Source organism: Drosophila montana, unplaced genomic scaffold (genome assembly GCF_035044405.1).
Source record: "Drosophila montana isolate Dmon_TW-CO22-7 unplaced genomic scaffold, ASM3504440v1 contig_402_1, whole genome shotgun sequence".
Taxonomy (NCBI): Eukaryota; Metazoa; Arthropoda; class Insecta; order Diptera; family Drosophilidae; genus Drosophila; species Drosophila montana.
In genome coordinates, this window is record NW_026998739.1 from 5,366,077 (window position 1) to 5,388,873 (window position 22,797).

General features: G+C 37.0%; 1 protein-coding gene across 4 annotated transcripts in view; it reads left to right on the plus strand.

Annotated features, from left to right (window-relative positions):
- The window catches only part of stai (stathmin), an 80,971-nt gene that overhangs the window by 15,659 nt on the left and 42,515 nt on the right, over positions 1-22,797 (plus strand). For 3 of the 4 annotated variants that reach the window (XM_064698286.1, XM_064698287.1, XM_064698289.1), the window contains exon 1: positions 15,345-15,438. The exons of the other annotated variant lie outside the window; for it this stretch is intronic. In XM_064698286.1, coding sequence (XP_064554356.1) covers positions 15,360-15,438 — 79 coding nt within the window. In that variant the 5' untranslated portion in view covers positions 15,345-15,359. Of the gene's footprint in view, positions 1-15,344; positions 15,439-22,797 lie in introns of those variants that run through there. 4 annotated transcript variants of the gene reach the window in all.

Consider the following 22,797-nt stretch of genomic DNA (forward strand, 5'->3'; position numbering starts at 1 on the left):
TTATTGCTCTAATTTCTTTAAAAATATGCCTGGCAGTTTATCTAGCTGTTATATATTTAAAGGGAAGACGCGCTTAATCTATTTCAAATTAATACTACAGCTCGTATTGTTGTTTAAATATATCAGACGGGTGTTCCAGCTGTTATATATTTAACAGGATGTAAACTTTTAAGTATGTGTATATTGCTGTTTTAGTTGACAAACACTTTTTAATTTCATTTTCTCTGTATTGTATTACTGTTTCAGTTTGGCATACAGTTTAGCTAGGTGTTACATATTTAACAGGAAGATAACTTTTGATTATGCACATGTTCCTGTTGAAGTTGACAACCACTTTTGAGCTTTTTGAAACTGGATTAAATTTTTTTGCTTTAATTACTGTTTAAATATACCAGGCAGTTTATGTACTTGTTGCATATTTAACAGTAAGAAAATGCCTTGTCCATTTGTAAATTTGCTGGCTTGTCGAAAGGTGTTGCCAGCTTGCTTAAATTGTTTTTAAGGAACATATTTTGAGACCAGATCCTATTCTCATTAACAATTTCAGCTAACATTAACCTTGACTTGGACATTAGCTTCTGTTCTGCTATTTGTTTCCCATTGATCGACTATAACAATGACATCACAATCAAATAAAAATTGCTCAACTCTTGTTACATCGCCAAAAAAAAACTAGCTACTCTTCCAGCAATCTCGTATCGTTCCTAATTGCAACCTGTGTCCTTTAAACGACACGAGCTTCTGCAGCTGCCCAGCCCGCAGCAGGACCTCTGACAGGACATGTCGGTGTCGGCCGTGCTTAATGCAGCCATAAAAATGCGTATAAAATCAAACTGGCAGCATCGCGTAACGATGCCATCGTTTGGTCCAGGGCCATGTTCACGGGCTGCCCCCCCAGAAACACCTTTATATACATTTTTATTACCCGGACGTCAGACGATGTCTAGACGAGCGCTGGACGAGCTTCGGGCCGGGCTGCTGTGTGCGCGCGTCCAAACTTTGCTGGTTTTTTCATGCTTTTTGTTTGTCAAGGAACCGAAATGTGACTTGCTGTAATCTTATGCGCATGTTTGAGAGCTGCTCCAATGACATTTTACGAGCCGTTTCGTAAACCCTTTATGTAAATTAAAACAAAATGCGCATTCAATTTGTTTGTTTGGGGCAAACTACAAGACAAAAAGAGAACTTAAAATAAACAAAAAACTTGATCCGACGGCATTATGTGGACTCGCCTTAGCTAAGCTGGACTTTGACTTCATCAAGGGAAAACAAAACAAATAAATAAAATTAAAGGCATATAATAGTAAGCAGTCCCAAAAGGCTAACGAAATGTGGCATCAAAGTTTAGTTGTATACCCTGTAGTTAAAAAAAAGGATTTAGAAAGTAGCAGAACAAAGAAACTATTGTTTAACAGCATAAAGAATCGAGTGTTTTATAGCTGTAGAGCCTAGATACAGAATAAATATAAATAATAAAACGCAATGCTTTTAAATAAATTATATATATTTTAAGTTTATGGACAGGGTATCTGCAATCTAAACTAAACTATTTGTATGTCCTGTGTATTTTAAGCACTTTGAAGTAAAACGCAGCTCTTCATGCCACGGCTAGAAGCACATTTCTAGCAACAGGGTATCTATTCGTCTGTCACTTACAACTTGAGCATTATTCATTTCCTTTGAGGCAGGATTACGCACTTCAAGTTCAAGAGTTCAAAGAAGCCAGCGCTACAAGTGGCATTGGGGAATAGCCAAAGTCAGCTGCCTGGGCAGCATTCCCTACCCTAATCACTTTGGGGGGTTGATTTTTATTATATTTGGAGCTGTACGCAGTTCGCCAAAGCTGTTTGCTTACCGGGTTACGTGTGCGAATGCATTAATAATGATGTGTGTGCACAACACACGTTACTCGACGCACTGCACGTAATGCGTCACGTGCACCAGGTGGGGGGATATTGGGCAGGTGGTGTGTGCCCCTTGTTGGGGATGGAGCTTACACGGTAGGGATACGAACCCCCCCCCAATATATAAAACAAGTAAAAGCTGCATTCATAAATAAATTATGAAATTTTTCGCATTACGGGTAGGTTTATTGCTGGCCGAGGTGAGAGCAGCTTGAAAACAGGTAGCAAAATTGAAGACTGGACGAAAACAAGAAAGTCTTAAATAGCCATAACATGGCTTACTTTAAGGCCAACACAATATTTTCGGCTGTTCCTTAGGTGTGTGTGTGTGCGTGTGTGTGTGTGTGTTCTCTTGCGTCTAGACACGCGTTTAACCAAACCCAACCCCTCCCCTGCTACACACACACACACACATAAAACTTTAGCCGGTTCTTATTTACAGGTGTGCCTCGCTTCTCTCTCGCATAGTTTTATTTTTCCCTTGGTTTTTCCTGTGTTTGTTGTTTTCCTGTCGCTGTTTATGGGGCTTCCCATTGCTATTTACACAGCGTGCCACGCCCCGGCCCGCACTGCCGCCCAACTGCTATAAACGCACCAAATACGCAATAAATTCAATTAATTGTCTTAAGCTTCTTATTTCAGCAAATTTGCTACGTACCTGGCGGTAGTTGATCCCGTCAAACAGGGATGTAAAAGCCGCACCTGGGGCAGTTCTTTCGTCAATGCGTCCGTCCGTCAGTTAGCCAAGAGTCGAGTTGCGCGGAAGTTGTGGAAAATGGTAGCTTAGCTGTTTGCGGCTTTTGAATCCGCAATTTTGTTTTTACAACGTGCACAACTTAATTTTATGTTTAGGATGCCAAGCGGAGTAATACAATAAAACGCGGCAACTAATATAATTTAAATTATTCCTCAAGATTCCTGAGTTAAGAAACTAAAGCGCAGAAACTTGGCAGGCTTGTAAGGATCGGAAACTAAAAAAGTTAGAGACTCTAAATTTGAAATATGCATTTTCCTTTACCGATGTCTCCTTCGATTTTCAATATATCGATAAATATCAATGTTAAGGAATCGTTTTTGAAGCATAACTCGAAGATAATAAGAGCTAGATAAACCTAATTTGGAGTTCAGGCTATCGTATAGGATATACTTATGAACAAGGAATGTTTCACAATTTGGAATTCTTTCTCCGTTTCCGGAAAAAATTGGAAATAATTTAATATAGCGCCTTGCGCTTTGGTATATACAGACAATTGGGTGCCATATTTGGGCCCTACAATTTTTTATAAGAATCGGACTTTAAATACCGAAGTTATGCTAGATGACATTTCACATATTGGGGGAAGAATATACTTTGAAAAGAATACAATAAGTTCCAATTGTTAGCATCTTTATCATTTTTAACTTATTTTTCAACATCTTCTACATTGCCCGTATATGTTTTTCTTCTATATTACCCGTATAAGTATGTTCTATACCTTCTTCTATGTTACCGGCATATGTTCTTCTTCCGTATTAACCGTATATGTTTAGTAAAAATTCAAACATTGATGCGTGCACTACTTTTTAATATGAAACTTTATTCGCAAGCAACAAAATGACGCCACACAAAGTTCTCGCAATTCCGCAAACCCCGCCAGCCAGCCCCTGTGCGTGGTCTATGCTGCAGCAGATTCAGGCTGCTGACGTTGATGGGTAGCACGTAAATTTCCCCAGTGACATAAACGGGCATTTTCCCAGCAGCAGACATACACACACGCACACACACTACACACACACACATGCTGACAAGTGTTGTGCGCGTTAAAATATATATGTGTTTTTTTTCTCTTCATTTTATTTTTATATTTCTACGCCAACTTTTACACATGCGAATGACTTTAAACAATTTCCACAACAATTTTGAGCGTCCTCTTTCATTTTTTTTGCACTTACCTGGACATTTTTACGGCCTCTACGGGAATTAGGCACTAAAAATCTAAGGAAAATGGCGTCGAAAAAATGCAACGCGGAACGGCATAAAAATGCTTGACGCAGTGCCTGCAAATTGAATCACAGGCTGTTGTGTTTTTCTTCTTGCGGTTTAAAGCCACACAAGAACTTGAAGCAAGAAGTATTTAAAGCAAACGGGGCACAAAAATCGAAGGGTTCACCTGACCTCTGACCCTTTGGCGCTCCCTTTATGCGCATTAAAAGACAGATATATACAGATATACATACATACAAAAATAACGTTTGAATTTCAAGTGCTGCGTGTCTTTGGTTGGCAGTCATAAAACGTTTTAGGTATATTAAAAATGGAAACATGTGGAAATCTCCCCCAAGCGCCCACAACGCAATCGACCAAAAGGGCAAAATTTGATGAATTGACGCAATTTGAACCACAATAAGTCTGCCATAGTAAATGCTGGTGTTCCAATAAAAAGGGTTGCTAGTATTTCGCCCAGATTTCGATCTTTAATTTAATTTATAAATCTTTATCCAACCAAAAAAAATATATGAAAATTAAATGAAATGCCAGAGCATAAAGTAAGAAAATTTAAATTTAAATTCAAATAGGCTCTCGAAATTCATAAACATCTATAATTAGCATATACTCAACTACGAATATGCCTTTTTCCCATTGTCAAATTTATTTCGCTCCGAAGTTACTATCACAATAATATCAAGACTGAGGAAATAATTTTAGATAAACAAAAAATATTCCGTATATGAGAACGGATTCGATTTTTTCTCAGCGACAACTCTCAAATTATTTTCGCAACGGAATAATAATTTCAAAAAGATCTCGAACCTGAAGAAATAATTTTGTATGAACAAAATATCACTTATTTCTGAAGTTTGGGTATTCGAGAACAGCTTCCAATTTTTGCTCCTTTTGCGAAAGCCAAGCATAAAAATAATTTTTTGCACAAATAAATCCTGCTATGCGTTGTGATGTAAAAAAATACAAAAAAAAAAATATTAAAAAAAAAGACGAATCGCAAAATCACAACTGCGAAATTTGATGTTCACCCCCTTCGAATGTAAAGGGGCGTGGCTGGCAGTCGGAATTGTCATTGTCTAAATTGAAAAATGTGCAAAGAAGTGAAGTCTTATTTTGTCTTTTTTTTTTGACTTGGAACTTTGGCACACCGCCAATCGGAGAGAAATATTTTTGACAAATAAGCGCATAAATTGAAAAGAAGCCACACATTGACCCACATTGGGAGCCACTCATAATCGAGCCTGACCCCAAAAAAGCGGCGCCATAAAAAATATATTTGGCCAGTTTTTGATCTTGCGCTGAAACTTCTTTAAATCCCTGAAATTGCGTTTTCAAGCCAAATATTATTAATAATCTCTCTGCCGTTAAGCCACAAAGTCAAACACTTGGGACCTGCCAGAGGAAGTTATCTCATCAATATCGATTGAAAAGAGGGAGGGGGAGAGGGACGGTTGAGGGGGTTGCAAACATAAGCCGACAACTTGGGTACGTGTCTAAATGAAAAAAAAAAATGAAGCAGCGTTTCAAGTTTCTGCGACAGCAAACAAAAGACAATAACAAAATCAACAGAAAAAAAAAGAAAACCGAAAAGAAAATACCAATAAAAATATTTGAACTTGTCTTTGAAAAGAACCAGGGCTGAAAAATATGTTCATGACATTTTAAAACATATTTAAGGCAGATATTGATATCGAACTAAAAATTATGATTTTCGAGAAGATAGAATACATCAAAATATTTGTAAATTAAATAGGTAAACTATTATAAGAGTTCGAATTTTGTTGTTGTTTTTATATTCAAATCAAAAATTAACATAATTTATTAAATCGCACTTATTTGCAATCAAAACATCAGACTATCAGGCTAAATCTATCAGACTTACTTGAATTCATGAGAATCGCAAAGAGAGGCGATCTTCAAAAAATTTTTTTTTTTTATCAAAAAAGTAAGGTGGGCTTGTGTGTGGTTTTAAAGCGACACACGAGCAAACACATGCGGCCCAGCCCTTGTTCAAGAAATGCACTGGCTCTTCAGCTGCCTACAACCCCGCCCACTTCGCAGTTTCGGCTGTCGTCCTTAAGTTCATCATCATTTGCCGCACAATGCCGACGTCTCGCGTTTATCGTCGACTCTCAAGTAGTATACTTTGCCAGACATTCTTTTGACTTGGCCTCTGACTTTTGGGCCTATGCCCACATTAGCAAAGGATTCGCACTGTTGTTGAATATCGGTACGATATAATGCCTGTTGGTTTTGCTTTTTTAATAACAAGCGCCCGCCCACTGTCTGTCTGTCAAGTGTGAAGGCGCAAGAAGAAGCAGCCAACGTGGCCCATTGTTAGGCCTTAAAGTACGCTGCTGTTGCCTGATGAAGTGGCTGGCGCGGAGTCGCTCGGAAAGAAATCAATAACATGCAACTTGAGTGTGGCTCTGAGTGAGTGTGTGTGTGTGTGTGAGTGAGTGTGTGTGTGGCGGTCGCTGCTGCCACACCCAATATTGAATTACTCTATTACCAATGGCAGCTGCAAGCAGCAAGCAGCAAGCAGGCCAACAAATATTCCAGCCCCGTCGATGTCTTGTGCAACTTGCGTTGCATAGTTTTGCGAGCTGCTTGCTCGCAAGACATTTTATCCCTTTGATCCTTTTTATTGTTGCCACCGCAGCTGGTGTTGTCTTACACGCGACAGCTCGTGGGGTAACCCCGTCACCCTGCCCCTTTCCCGTCTCGCGCTCCTGTTTCGGTTTCTTGCACTTTGGCTTAAACCGCAAGCGACGTCGTTCAACTCCTGGCGTCCTTTATTCCTTGCCAGCCAACACAAACGTGATGTGGCTGCAGTCCAAAACCGGCAATTGGTTTTCAGTTACAGCCACGGCGATGGGCGGAGGGCGGTCCTTCTTCTCTCCACTGAACTCCACTCCACTCATTCAATCTCCTACGAGGGCTGTACGCAACTTGCAAGCAGCTTGGTTGCAGTCTACCTAGCTGGAGCTGCTCCACGATGCCTGCCCGGCTAGTTGGCCAGCTCAGTGAAGCGTTGTTGAGGCCAACTGCCCAGGACATATTACATAAATCCTCTAAAGCAAACAGAAGCAAACTAAACAAGTCTAAATTTTGATTTGATTTTGTTGAAGCTATAAAGATATTTCCGTTTTATAAATGACTAAATTTAAGGACACAATGGAAATGAAGTGCCTTACAATATTTAGACTATAAATTTAATCATAAAATGAGATAAGCCTTAAATATGTAGAATTCAAATAGAGCATAAACCATAATCCGATTGGCATATTCTATAAGATTTGGTTCCATTTGATCTGAATGAGCATGAATTAGATGTCTGATTTGGAAGGGTATTATAAAAATTTGACAGAAAAAATAACGGTCTGGCAGGAAGATAATTGTCCGGTGTGACCAGCTACAGAGCAAATTTTATCCGTATGAGGAGTCGGTCCCGACGAGAAATAAATGATATATTAAACAAATATATAAAATTTGGAAAAAAAACACCTAAAAAAACAAAGTCCTAGTCTTAAATCTATAAGAAATAGTTAAGCTTAGAAAATCTGTTAAGCTTCGATTAGGATTTTGGTAGTTGCCATTCTCAACTAAAAGCTTTCCTCTAGGCTTTTGTTTCGCAAGAATATTTCCGGAGGTTCATTAAACTGTGGAACGCAACAAAGGTGCCTTGTGAATGCCGAAGGACAACGCTGGCGATGACTAGGCGTATTTTTGCTGCAGTGGCAGCTGCGGCAGACAATGCCCGATCATAATCTACATAAAGACCGGCTTGCCAGTAAACGACGTAATGTGTGTGAGCCTGTGTGTGTTTGTGTGTGTGCGTGGTACGTGCCTGTAAAGCGTACGAAGGACATTGTCAATGTTTTTCCCTGTTTGTGTTTGTGAGTCGATGTTTAGTGTGTTTGTCTGGGCTGCAAATTCGATTTGAGGTGCGCCTCGTACTGAAGGACACTTCGGCATTGGGCTTATGGCAACTGATTGGGCTGATTATGGCCAGAAGATGTTGGGGAAATGAGCGACTGGGGGTGGGTGCAGGTTCGAGTCCCTGACCATGACACGTTGTTACCTTAAGCTCTTTTACTATCAAACAACTTTGCTTGGCTAACAAATTAGCTGCAAAGTTGCCGCTGTCGAAAAACTTTGCTGGACCACAAACAAAAAAAAACAAAATTTTCTTTTCCGCGACAGCTTCAAAATTTCAAGCACAAGCTCAGACGTAGCTGTATGCCGCCAGGGCAAAAATCCATTAAGTGGCTACCGAAAAGAAAATCCAAAGAAAACCCCAACGAAAACTAGCAGGAAAATGTGAAAAATGTTATGCTTACGCTTTAATGCCCTAGCAAGACCTAAATGAGTTTATAGATGTAATTCATTTTTAAGGTTTTAGCTGTACAAATCCCCAGATTTAAGACAGACCTCTAATTTCCAGCGAGCCATTTCATTAAGTCTGCGCCAAAACCTTTTGGGAATTCTAAGCCCAGCTCATGTTTAAATGGCTCTAATAAGCAAAAGAAATATTCGAGCTTAGTTATCCGCATAAAATATTCCTTCAATTGCAAATAATATGCACACTAAACAAACTTGCTGGTTAGCAACTAATATGCCGCTTAGCGTGCAGGGTATTCACAGAGCTTGACAACTTTAAATCGATGGAAAATGAAATGGCAAACGCATGCAAGGAGCACAGCATAACGAACACAAAATAAAATGGCGAAAATTCAATTTTGAAGTAAACAAAAGGCGACGACTACGGATAAAACAAGGAGTAGCTTTGCAAACAGCAAAGCACGACTATAAGATACTCTGTAGGTTGTGTAAAAAAGTTATAGACAGCATGCTAACAATGCAAATTGCTTAAGTTTTTCTTGATAATTTAATCAAAAGCTTTATTTTTTTTATTAATATTTTATTGGATAATTAATTTTAACAATTTTTTTTAAGCGAAGTCAAATGCAAGTTAAGAAACTTAAGTTGAGTTTGCCATATTCTTCGCTTTAAAATTGTCAAAAAATATTGCAATTAAATATACCCTTTTCGCGTATATAAAACTAGGGAATATAAGCTAAATACAAGCTTATAAAGTTGAGTTGAATTCGCGATATTAAAAATGTTAAAAATTGTAAAAAGTCAATTATGCCCTTTTCTCTATTAAGAAATAGGGTATATAAACTAAATGGAAGCTTATAAAGTTCAGTGTAGTTATCTCTTTAAATATCGAAAAACCATGCCAAAAAATATACCCTTTCCCCTGTTTAAAGTAGGGTATATAAGCTAAATGCAGGCTTAAAAACTTAAGAGATGTTCGCGATATTAAACTTTTTAAAATTGTCAAAATTTGTAGCAATTCAATATACCCGTTTCCCTATTAAAATGAGGGTGTATAATGCGAACTCCCGACCAAGCTGATTGTCACGCAGCGCAAACAAACAGTGGCTCAAGCAGTAGGTGAGAATTCAGCCAGAGTTGAGAATTCAATAAAAAATAAAAGTAAAATAAAAATTGCTAAAAGGTAGCGGCGAAAAAAGCCAAAAAAAAAGGCAAGCCAAAAAGTAGCTGCCCTCTGAAATGTGCCCTTAACATGCAATCGAACTTCAAACTCGCTCAGCTGTTAATGTTGCATGGCCCGGCAAGCCGAATAAAAGGCACAAAAACAAGAAGAAGCAGAAGTTGATGTATAAGTGGAAGTGGAAAGTGAGGAAAAAAAGCAAGGAGAGGAAACAACAACTAGTTTTGGGTGGCTGCAGTCTGGGGGTTGGCCATATATATTTGCGCAAACCAAAAAAAAAAAAAACAGATAAGAAACGGCGCTGGCGACGACGGCGTCAGTTGTTATTGCCAACATTTTAGTGGCGTGTGCACCCTACTGCCAAATCTCCCCTCCCCTTCCCCCTTCCCTCCCCCGTCCCCTGACCCACCCCCTCTCACTGCAAGTGGCTGTCGAGGCTGTGACTCATGCCTGAAGTGATGACGAAATCAGCCGGCAGCAGACACTGAAACTACAAAGTACTTGTGCACTCATATGAATAACTAAAACGAGGGTGGCTCAAGAGATTCATATAGTTTTTTTGTTTTGCAATTTAATTTACAATATTTTACAAAAATATAATACAATAAAAATTTGAAGAGTAAAATGTGTAAAAAATAAAAATAAAAAATAAATAATAAAAAAGATAATTTTAAAAAGGATAATAATAAAAATAATAATAAATAATAGTAATAATATATACAAAATAATAATAATAATAAATAATAGTAATAATATATACAAAATAATAATAATAATAATAAATAATATATGTTGGTGACATATTCACAAGTTTAAAATTAAGAAGAATTTATTTAATTTAATTGCACATTTGGAATAACTGCCCCATTTTTTGTGTCCAAGAAGGTGAGACAGTTAAACACATTATTCTCCATGTATGTACAGTATATATAGATGTACAGCATTTTGTTATTAGAAGAGTCTAGAAGAGCGCAATTGTGTGTAACTGAGAGATACTCTGTATTCTGATTATAGATCGTAAATACTCCAGGATGCTTCAGAAAAATTATGAAATACATTTAATAATTTATCAATTTGTTTTTCACGTCTATAACTACAAATTTTAGTATTACAATTTAAAATCATCAAATTGCATTTAACAATCATTTAATGAAAATAGTGCAATAAATTAAACAATTTGCCTTTAACGTCTGTAAATACAAATTTTGAAAGATATATTTTTTAAATGCATTAAATTGTACTATAAAATAATGCAATATTATATTCATAATTTATCAATTTTTCTGTAGTAAAAACTAAAAGTTGTTCATTTTGAACTAAAAATAGTTTTTAAGTCAACGCGTTTTTATTTGCGAGCGATTTCTAAAAATACTTTATGGACAGTCTACGACTACCTGTTAAAAATATTATTATTTAACTAAACCAACAGAAACTCATCGTGCAACCCTCTGTTATATATATATACGAAAGGATCAATGTACATATTTGGTTTGGAAACATGCGAAAATTTATGGATAAGCCATGTCGGGTGGCAGGCGGCACGTGGTGCCAATCAGCACACGCAAAGAGAACTACAGTGTGCGAAAGAGAGACAGAGAGGGAGTGAGAGAGTGTGACCAAAGTGTGCATACATTGCGTGCCTCATACGCCGTGTTGTGCCAAAAGAAAATATTATGATTTCCATTTCTAAGCTAAGCAGTTAATTTCACGTCTAGTGCGGGGCCCAAGTGCTGCATAATTATGTGCACTGTAGATGAAAGGGGGGGGGGGAGGTGGGGAGGGGGTTGGGTAAGAGGTTGCATAGGTCTGCACATGATTTGCGGTTCTGGTTCTTGCAACTTGCGGCACTCGAAAGACTCGTTTAGTCATCGTCAACGTCGAGTGCTCAGAATGTTTAGCTGCTTAATTAAATGCAATAATGCATGCAAAAGAAATGCATTTCAATTAAAAAGAGAGAGAAAGAGAAGTAAGCATATAACTAGAGATAGAGGAAGAGAGAGAGAGAGAGAGCCAGCTCTTAGATGTAATTAAGTGAGCTATTCAACCGACTCTCTTCCAAGTGGCCCCACTCGCCCCGAGGGGCTAATGTGGCAACCGGAGCCGCAGTTGGACGCAAATGTTTGCCAATTGCCAAGCAGATGCCGCAGCTAATGGTTAATGATGGGGAATGATAGAGAAGGCAGCGACTGTCTGACACCTGGACACGTGTTCTGAAACGCAAATGAGTGCTACAAAAGCGATTAATTAGTCACATTTAAATCTATTATTTTTATACAACTGGCCAGTTTTAGCTGCTTTTTAGCTTATTCAAATTTATAGACTAGTTAAGTTTATATAAACTCTCAACTATTTTTATATCCCTCTTATAATTTTGACATGAACTGTGTAACGCATCGAGGAAGACATATCCGACCCTGTAAAGTATAGATATTCTAGATCAACATCAACAGCCGACTTGATATATAGTCAGACTTGGGACTTGTGTCTGTCTAGCTATCTGTCTATCCGTATGTTTGTTTCTGTGTGAACTAGTCTCTCAGTTTTATAGCTATCCTCTAAAAAACATTGCATAGGTCCGTGTTTATGTTGCAGTTTGTAAATATGTCAGAAGCGGCCAGATCGGACCACTATATCATAAGCTGTCATAGGAACGATCGGTCAAAAAGTAGGTTCTTGTATGGCAAACTATTATGTTTTGATCAAACTCAGCGTTGTCGAGCATTACTATTCTTACATAATTGCTAAACCCTAAGGCGAATGTCTACAAGGGTATTCAATGTTTGTGCCGAAGATGTTCTAACTTTCTAATTTCTATTCTATTTATATCGTTGAATATTGTCGTATATAGTTTTCAAGCTTCTCTCAGACAAATACCTAAATTTTAACTAAATTTATCATAATTAAAAAAAAGAAGCTATTTAACAAATAAAATATCTACAAAAAAAAGCTTTGCCTCAATCAGGGTATATATTTTTATTATTAATATAGTTTTACACATACATATGTTAAATTCTTAATAATTATAATTCTTTCTTTTCTTTCCAGGTAAGCTATTTGCACTTATTTCCCCACTTGAATTTTATGGCCACCTGCCAGCACACATTCTGTAAGTTTGCCGCTGAATTGCAAATCTAAACTTTAGCTATATTGCCGAACTGACCCCCTCCTCCCTCCCCAACCCTGTTTTTGCCCCGCCCATGTGCATTGACATAATCATTAAAATACCTTTTGCCCACTTAACACACAATTGTCTGTGTTAAACCGTTGGCCGTTTAACACACAAATGTTCACACTTTGCTGCCATTATATAATATACATATTTATATATGCAGGTGTGTGTGTGGGTCCCCCTACACCTATTGCCCCCCCCCCCCCCCCATCCCCCCCTCCCCTTTAAGCGCGCCCCTTTATGTGGCATGACACATTCACATCAATGCGCACCGGACGGATGGCGGCATTCACGTTGTGTTTGCCGGCAAATGATTTCCCAAGCAATTCAAATGCAAAACGAGAGCCGTAACCCCCGTAACCCCCGTAACCCCCGTAACCCCCGTAACCCAAGCGTTCCCCTTGCCACCCCCTCGCAACTAAAAGCTTCCCCTGCGTATAATCAACAACTAATATTGTAGGAAGCATTGTGCTTCGATGCCTTCGACAAGCTGCTGTCATGATATTCCCGCCTCCAGCTGCATATTTTGTCCCCCCCTTGTCAGACATCCCGTCCAGACATGAACATCGTGTGGGCGAGAGTGTCGCCTGACAGGCCCTCAGGCCCTGCGCCGCCAGCTCTGACTCGGACTACGGCCCAAACTCTGGCTGCCACAACGACTCCAACTACGACTCCAAAACACGGACTCTGACTCTGACTCCGACTCTGGCCTAGGTCCCATTGTGATTCATCGTCGCACCGAGACGCCTCTGCTCTGCGTCCATGTGGCTTGGTTTCTCGGAGCTGGCGCCGTTCTGCTATTTAAATTGCCGCTCTATATCCTTGTCCGCCTTTCGACAGGGCCGGCACGTCGCCAGCTTCATACTACTTACTGTGCCAAGGATATTTTAACTGTTCTCTGTCTTTGCACTCTCTCTCTTGCTCTCTGCGTGTTTTCGGCTTTTTTTTGAGTCATCGCCGCTTTATTTATTGTTCTTTGCCTGTTGTTGTCGCCAGCCGCTGGCGCTCGCTCTGTTGCCATATAATTTAATTGCAGTTAATATATTTTCGATATTCGAAAATACGTGTTTTTCGACTCTGCAAACAACCTGCAGCAGCAAGACAGAGAAAGAGAGAGAGAGAGAGAAAGAGAGCGCCAAACGCATACGCAGCTTGTGCATGTCAGCTGCCGAAAATGTTTACGCTCTCTTTTGAGCGCAACTAAAAGCGTTGCCAGTTGTAAATTTGGACAGAGCAAACAACTTTCAAATAAATTGAAAATTTTCGAATTTCGAAAGAATATAGAACTGGTTTATTCAATACATATGCTCAAATTTCTTATTGATTAACAAATGTATGTTGCATATTGAAAATGTATATAGCTTAATAATTTAAAGGTAAACCTTTGATTTATCTATAATTAACTATCTATTTAAATTTTCTATTGGTTAAATTAATATTGTAATATAAATATTATCACACAGTATAAATAATTAATTTTGCTGCACATTATAAATTATTCATCGATACATAATTATTTTATATATAAATCGGTAGTTTTCGATATATGTCATTTATTCGAAAACTTAATGTTTTTTTTTTTATAAAATTAACCGGCTTTCTTTGCTGAGCAAAACTGCATTCACTGTTGCAGTCAAATAACTGTCTGTGGGTGACACTCTCCACTGTTACTCTCTTGCATTCGGGCTCTGCCGCCGTCGCCAAAGCAGCAAAAGTTCGCTGCGCTTCTCACAGCGCATGTGCGAAATTAGTTTTTCGAAATTTCGCACATTAAGGTAACGCAGCAAGGTCGACAATGAAAAATATTGCCATAAAATGTTATGGAATGCTTAATTCTATGAAAATAATCAAATAAATTAATAACAATTTAATGCAAATTACAGTTGAAAATATTTAAAAATTTAATTGCAAACTTAATAAAAAGCTCAGCTTACCTCAACCCTTGTATACAACTTCGAAAGCACGCGCTCCCGCATGGAGCAGCAACGCACCCCCACAAAAACACACGCGCTCTGCCTCAGTCTGCGCTGCTGAGCTGCGCTCTCTGAATCTCGCTCGCTCTCTTTCTATTTTTGGTTGGCTTGTGTCTTGGGGGAGCTGTTGTGAATGCCGCCAGCTCTGTTGCGCCCCAAAGTGGTTTGTCCTTTTTGCTATATGCATTGTCCTTGCCAACGCTAGCGACAGCGATAGCGGCAGCGCAGCTGGCGTCAACGTTAACGTTAGCGCCAGCGTCAGCGTCGTCAGTTGTTCGCCTGCTGCTGAAAAATTAACATCGACATAATTTAGTTTGTCTTCGTCGTTCGTTGCGCTCGTTACGTATTCGTGCTGTTGTCGTAAGCGTCGTTTCTCTTTGTCTTGGTCGTTCTTGCATTCCATAGTAATAGCCAAGACGCTGAAATAACGCAGTAAAAGCAAATACGCAAACAAACAAAAAATCAACAACAACAACAACAACAAAACGCCGCTGTGTTTTGTAAACAAAAACAAACAATTCGTAGCATACTATTTAGCGCGGCACAAATAATCGCAAGTTTAAGACAATTATAGTAAACAAATATTATTAAATAAATTATATTAAATTAAATACTAAAACAAAATAATATAACTGTGCGTTGCGCTCTCAAAAGTAGGCAACCTAAAAAACTAGTTCCCAACACTCACATATCCGAACAGCTAACAGCCCGCGGCTTCAACAAATAGTTAATACTCCAACTAAAACTATACCAAATATATATACTTATTTATAAAAAGGGAAAAAACCCATAAGAAGGTATCAAAATGTTGATTGGATTAGTACGCGATTCGGTGATGCAGTGCTTCTGCCACACCTGCCGTGCGCCGGGCATTTTGCCAGCGGGTAAGCCAAAATAAATACAAAAATAGTAGTAGAAATAGTAGTAGAAAACGTGCTACTACCAAAAACCTGACCAAATTGGTAACAATTCGACTTGAGGCGTTTTTATTAATTAAATATAAAAGTAATTTTTACCTTTCTAATGTACTTTTTTTTCCTGTGAAGCTTAACGCAATTTAAAGCTTTATTTTTTTTTTTGTTTTTATTTATTGGTATATTGTTAGGGTGTTCGTTTTGTCAATAAATAAAAGTTAAGGACACAATTCTTCTTATTTAAACTGCTCACGTGTGCCAAAGTTGTTTCTCGACCAGAACTTATTCCCCCAGCTTGTTATTGTTGTAGTTCGCTCTTGACCGTTCTGTGAGTTGACCTTTAGTTTTCTTTTTGTTGTAGTTTTTAGAATTAGGTTCAATTTGTTGCACACTCAACTTTTTGATTGGTCGCACAATGTTTTCGAGGGCGCACAGAAATTTGAGCTCAAGAGCTCCACAGAACACTTGATGAAGGCTCCTGAAGTGGTGCATTGTTCTAGCAATAATCACGTTTGAGGGCCCAAAGGTAACAGACGTGGGCATAGAGGGGCAGACTTTTAAGAGCAGCCTAAACCAATTTCGGACTACAATTCACAAGTGAATTAAGTCTGACTAAGATATCTAAAGAACATTTCTAACTTCTTTTAGTTAAGAGTTTCTTCAATGACGATTGAACTGAATTGAATTAACACATTTCTGCACTAAATATACATAGGTTAACAATGCTTGAAATTGGTTTCTGTTTACCAGCATTATCTATGTATGCGTATGGGATATTCTCTTAGCTAGAGACCATAGTTAGTTTAACAAATTCTTATAGATTTTCATTAAATATAATCTATATACGCGCCGAGGATCAAAGCTGTTGGCCCTTGCCATCGCAACAATATATTTTATAACAATAGAATGAAAAAATATATATAACAATAAAATAATATTGAATTCATATACAATTTAACCTTGAAATATTAGCACTATAATCTATGATCCGATAGAATTCTATAGTTGCTAATGCAGCTTAAGTCAAGTCTATGTGTATTAAGAGTTTTACTAAATTCACAATAAAATGATGATGATGACTAGGACATTTGTTATACATTAGATATGTAAAGTATAGCACAGATCTTTCATCATTTTCTCTTGATATTCCACAAATAATCGTCTATTAGATCACACTGTCTAAGCAAATCAAGTCTCGAACAGTCATCAATCATAATGCCAGCCACCTCACATGCTGTCTAGCAACAGTCAAGGACGCAGTTTGAGGCCCATTAAGTCATCAACAGGCCCAAGACAATTATGTAATATAACAAGAGCAAGAGCAAGAGCACGAAAGACCAACACACATGTATTCTAATTCTAATGCCTGATGAAAAGTTCAAGTTGCTCAGCGAGTTTTCCATTCGTTGTTCTTTGGCGTTGGTGGGGAAAATCAATTTCAGCTAGAAAGACAACGTCAGCGAGTGGGCGGGAGAGAGCGAGCTTGAACTATAAAAACCGAAAAGACAAACAATATGACGTTGATTTTTGCCGATGCCGCGTGGAAAGGCAAAACTAAATGCCCCACCAAGTAGGCAATAACAATTTCGTGGATGACTGTTTGTTGGCCATTGTTGTTGTTCTTCTTGTTGTTGTTGTGGTTGTTGCCGCCTTTTTATGGTGCCCCGCGCCATGACATCGCATGGCGCCAGTCAGCCGGCAACGATGAGTCATGCCGCATGCCGCTTGCCGCATGCCACATAGCCTAGCTGGCATGGAATTTAATTTTAGCCATGCCTTAAAGCGCCCTCAAACGCTTTTCTTTTGTGTTAATGCATATGAATGTCTACATTACATTTCATCAATGCGCTTTTGGGCCACTGGACAATGGCGGCCGCACACACAGCTCAGTTATGCCGATGATTTTATTTATATTGTATTGGGCTATTAAAATGCAATAATCGCCGCAAACAATCGCACATACGACTACGGAATGATTGCGCAATATGCACACGGACCAACGAGCACAGCCACAGACACAGACACAAGCACAAGTACAAGCCCAAGTCGAAACAGAAACACACACAAACAACGACGTTGACAGTGGGAGGCGTATATTGATTTATTGACACAGGCACATTACGCAAAAAAAAGCAGAAGGTGGGCAATATGAAAAAACACGCAGGCGAGGACGAAATACCCTAACAGATAAACTACATTTGTTTTAGTAGTACAATGGCAGCTCTAATACTAACTTCCACTCCTTTTTGCGGAAACAAATTCGCACAGGCAAGGTGAAAGTTAAAAAAAGGGTGAAACAGTAAAAATCAATTTGAGGAAGCACATTGTCTTATTCAGAAACATTGTAAAAAGAAGCTTCATATAGTTCAAATTATATCTATTATAATATCGGATAATTTTAGTTAAGTCGTATTAGTGAAATAAGAGTGGAAACGAAATTATCGGCTTGTACCAATAAGATTGTTAATTTAAACTAGCCTTAAAATGGTAAGCTTTAAATGAAATATGGAGCGAAAAACTTGATAAAAAGCTATGTTGAAATCGAATATCTATTTAAGCGTGATATCATGTTGAAAACTTGAACATAAAGGTATATTAGGTGATTTATATTTATATTTTCATTCCAAAATTTAAATGGGTTCTCACAGTTATTAACCACAAATACCAAGTGTGTTTTTCTGCTTTGGAAAATATCAATGTATACATTTGAAAGTCAGAAGTTGCTTGTTTCGAAGTAGGGTAGACAGGCAAGTTAAAAGACAAAAACCACAACAAATTACTTACATGCGTTTACCTTCTTCCCAATCTTCGACCCACACGTGTTAGCCATTTTTCAATTGACGAAGGTATTTTTCGCAATTCCCCTTGCATGCTTGCAGCCTAAGACTATAAATCTTGCCGCGTAACTGTACCTAATTACGCCTGTTGTGGTAACAAAACCAAATAAAACAGCTCAATTTGCACTTGACACGTGTGAAAAAGATATAATACCCATTCAAAATGGGTTCCCAGTAAAAGTAAATGAGCTGAAATAAATGAGAAATTTTAATGGCTACAGCAGCGTCTTGTAAATTGGATTGTATGTTTCAATTTTTTAAAAGTATATTTTACCTATTTAGCAGGATATAGAAAACTAGAGTTTGTTATAGTTAATTTCAAAATCAAAGTTTTTAAACACAAAATTATATATTCTATAATTTAAAAATACTAAAGAATAGTAATAATCATTTTTATTATTATTAATAATATTTGTATTATAATTATCATCATTATTATTAATTTTATTTTTATGATTATGATTATTGTTATTATTATAAAATTATTATTATTCTTATGATTATTATTATTATTATTGTTATTAGTATTATTATAATTCTTGTTTTCAATATAATTATCATATTTATTATCATTAGCATTATCATTATCATTATCATGATTTTCATTATCATTATAAGTTTTTTTCATTATCATTATCATTGTAATTATCATTATTATTTTGATTATCATTATTATTACCATTATCAGAATCATTATCATTATCATTATAATTATCATTATCATTATAATTATCATTATCATTATCGTTATCATTATCATTATCATTAGAATTATCAATATCATTATTATTATAGATTTTAATGTTATTAACATTATAATTATTCCTAATATTATTAGTGTTATAATCAGGTTACAATATTTTATTTTATACATAAAACTGTTTAGTATGATTTTTAGTATTTTTTCCGTATTTTTACTAAATCTCTTAGTTAAAGCTTTTGGGAACTCAAAAAAAAATTAAAAATAGTTGCATAAAATATAGAATAAAATAAATAAAAATGCAGGTTGAGTTTATTTTTAAGTGTAAATTCAATTACATCAACTGACAGGCAAACAGCTCAATTATCATTTGACACACGTCTAATTTATGGCACAGACACAGCGACGCTCGTGTATGTGTGGAAGCATCTTAATTTCGAAGATGGTTTTCGTTTTGGGGGTAGAAATAGGGACCAACCTGTCCCCAGCCACGATTTGCCTTTGGTTCAAGGTTAGAGCTGAAATTGCTGGTTTTTAATTTGGCGCCTCTAATTGTGAGTGCCGGTGCTCGGGGGGGCCACACATGTCTTTCAGCATCTTCCCCCAGTTCTTTGTCTATCTCTCTCGCTCTCTCTCTATCTCTTTCTTTCGCATCTCTGCGCTTTGTAATGGCCTCGCCTGGTTGGGTTTTGGTTTGGGTCGTTGGGGCTGTTGGGGGTCGCTTTGCTTTTCGGCTTGGCAAATTAGATTTCCTAGCTACAAAATTGCAATTCAAAATGCTTTTTTCGACTGCTGCTGCTGCACTTGGTGCAAAAATTGTGCGCAGGCAACGGAAGGGGCTGCAAATTGTTTGAATTGGTGTTAAAATGTGGCATGTGTAAAGACTTGAATGCCAGCATTGCAAAATTCTAGAAAATTTAATGTGTGCTCGGTTTGCCATAATGTTGAAAGCACAGTAAGCTGATCTGATAAATTATGTGTGGCTTAGAATAACAGAGATAAATTTAAAATAGGGCAGAAACTTGAAGATAACGAGTATAACTGTAGAAGAGATGAAACAGATTAGAGAAAAGATAAAAACAACTTTTACAAAATTATGATGTATATTATATATTAAGTAATATTTATTTTAAATCTAACCTGTTTATGGTAGCCAGGATTTCGGGTCTAAAACTTTTGAAAGGGTTCGCTGCCTATGCAGGGATTCAAACCGTGAGCATTAATTGTAAAAACGTATACCTTAGGCTTGGATTTTGAACTCGAAAGTTCTTTCAAATAATGATATTCCAATCCAGATCCATTCCACAACCTGGGCTTGCAAATACGAATTCCAGGTTTTCGAACCGTGAACATTCATTGTAAAAACCTAGAGCTCGAAACCTTTTCTTAAAAGTCTCTCAAGTAATGGGTTTCAAACTCAAATTATGAATCGCCTGCCATGGTATAAAATCCAATATTCTGAGATTTTAGGCAAATATCTTATATATTCTACAAATTCCATTATTTCTTCGATTAACATAACACAAACGATTTGAATTGTTCAATTAAATACAATAAAAATTTAATGCATTATTAGTCGCCTTTGCTTATCCAAAATTAATTAGTTTAATTGCAAACACAAAAGCACCACAAAACTATCGTAACATATAATATTGCTATAGTTTGAGCCATTTTCTTCGGTTTGCTTTGGGCGTAAATCAATTAAGACAAATTGCTGCACAGAACGTTGCGACAGGCAAATGAAGTCGAGTTGAGTCAATGTGAATATAATTTGATGCATCTTTTGGATGCGTGATGCGACAAATTTTCTCGACAGCTTGCGGCTGAATGCGAGCGTGTGTGTGTGTGTGTGTGTGCAGGGCGTGGCATTTGATATGATGGATTAGTTGGGCTTGGACCGCCCATAAAGCTAAACATGTGTTGTAAATGTCCACAAATTACTTTCGCTAGCAAATGAGACAGAGAGAGAGGGAGAGAGGGAGAGAGCAGTAGAGAAAGACACATTTGAACTCAAATTAACTTTGCGAATGTGCTTCATTTGCCAAAAATGTCCATGAACAGCTGCTGTGCTAGGAACAAATCTCGTGCTGCATATATAAAGACCACAATATGCTATGCACATAATATATATAAATGCCCATGTAGATAAATCTCAGGCATGGGGCTTAAACTATACCGGTTCCTAATACCCTGTTCTCTACTTTCAATAGTGTATTGCAATTCGGAAATATTCATGAAATGTTTTTAATTGTTATTCATATAACGATTTTTTCTATAATATTAAAAATAATTGTTTTATTCAAGCAATTTTAGACGGTCCTAAAAAATAATAATAATTATAAGGCGTACGAAACATATTTATAGTCTGATTAACGTTTAAAAACGGTTGTGTTTATCAGTTACAGGGTATAAGGTGGGATATCTGGAATATTGATCGTCATTTACATTTATCTCTTGTTAAAAATCATTAAAAATGTGATTTTTTAGTCGCTAAAATTATGCTAAAATGTATTTTATCTATGAAAGCGAAAAGCAAACCCCCGACATGGTTTTTTTCTGTTTCCCTTGCCGACTTTTAGGCGCCCGTTAACAATCGGCACGCCAACAAACCTTGACAAAGACCCCAACCGGCATTTTAATTATTATAGCTGGCGTTACGGCTACGGGCTTAGGTCCTATAATTACCAGCCGAGACAACCCTCCTGAAAAACTGACCTTTGACAGCTGCTTAGCGGCTAGATTGACTGAAAAATTATATAAACACACTTGTGTAATAAATAAAGCCCAATTGTACTTATAATACACAAACATGTGTATTGTACATATAACAGAGTACACATGCTGTATATATCGACTACACTTTAGGTCTTGCGTGACTTTTACTTTACATACACAGGCGAATAAGTCGTGCAAAAAAAAACAAAAAAAAATATTTGTCAGCCATTAACATTCTAGAGCTGTCCTTGAAATGAGTTGAGCGAGGAACTCAAGCAAGGTCTGTTGTGAGTAGAAATTATAGCTGGCTTACCGATATATACACATATATATACTTATATATATGTATATGTATGTATGCATACTGACGGGTGGCTCATTAGGGCCGTGATGTTGAGCTAAGTAAAGCGGAAATCCTTTAGCAGTATCGACAGGAAATGAATGGGCTGACTGAGATGGGAGCTGGTAAAAAAGGCATCAGCTTGAAGTCATTAATTCAACGGGGGTTACTGTGTTTTAAGAAAAGCTTTCATACTTTATGCGCATTAAGTGTATACTATCACATATAAATGGGATTTTAGACTAGGTATTATGTGTAAAGTATTAGAGCTTTTCTTCAAACATATAAAACATAAATATATATGTATAAATATGTATTTAATATATATAAGAAATATTTATAGATATATGATAAACTTCAAAATATATTGTTTCTTTTGTATTTCAACTTCTGCGGCAAGTTTTGTGGCTATTAAAAAATATATCTATATAAATTTGTACATATGTTACATAAGGACCCTGTCTAAAATCCAATTTTTATTTGATATTCTCTGCTTGTGTATAAAGTATCAGAGCATTTCTTAAAATCTGTGACCACGGTATATAGTACTACAATGCGAATCGTAATACTATATAGATAATATATTTAATGTATGTGCAGTATGAAATAGGATATATGAAAGTAGAGTATTACTATTGCTCAAATATTCTTCTTATATTTTGAGTATTTAATGCTGATTTTGGCAAACTTTCAATCTAAATATATTTTATTAACTTGCTCGAGGTTCGGGCTTAAGA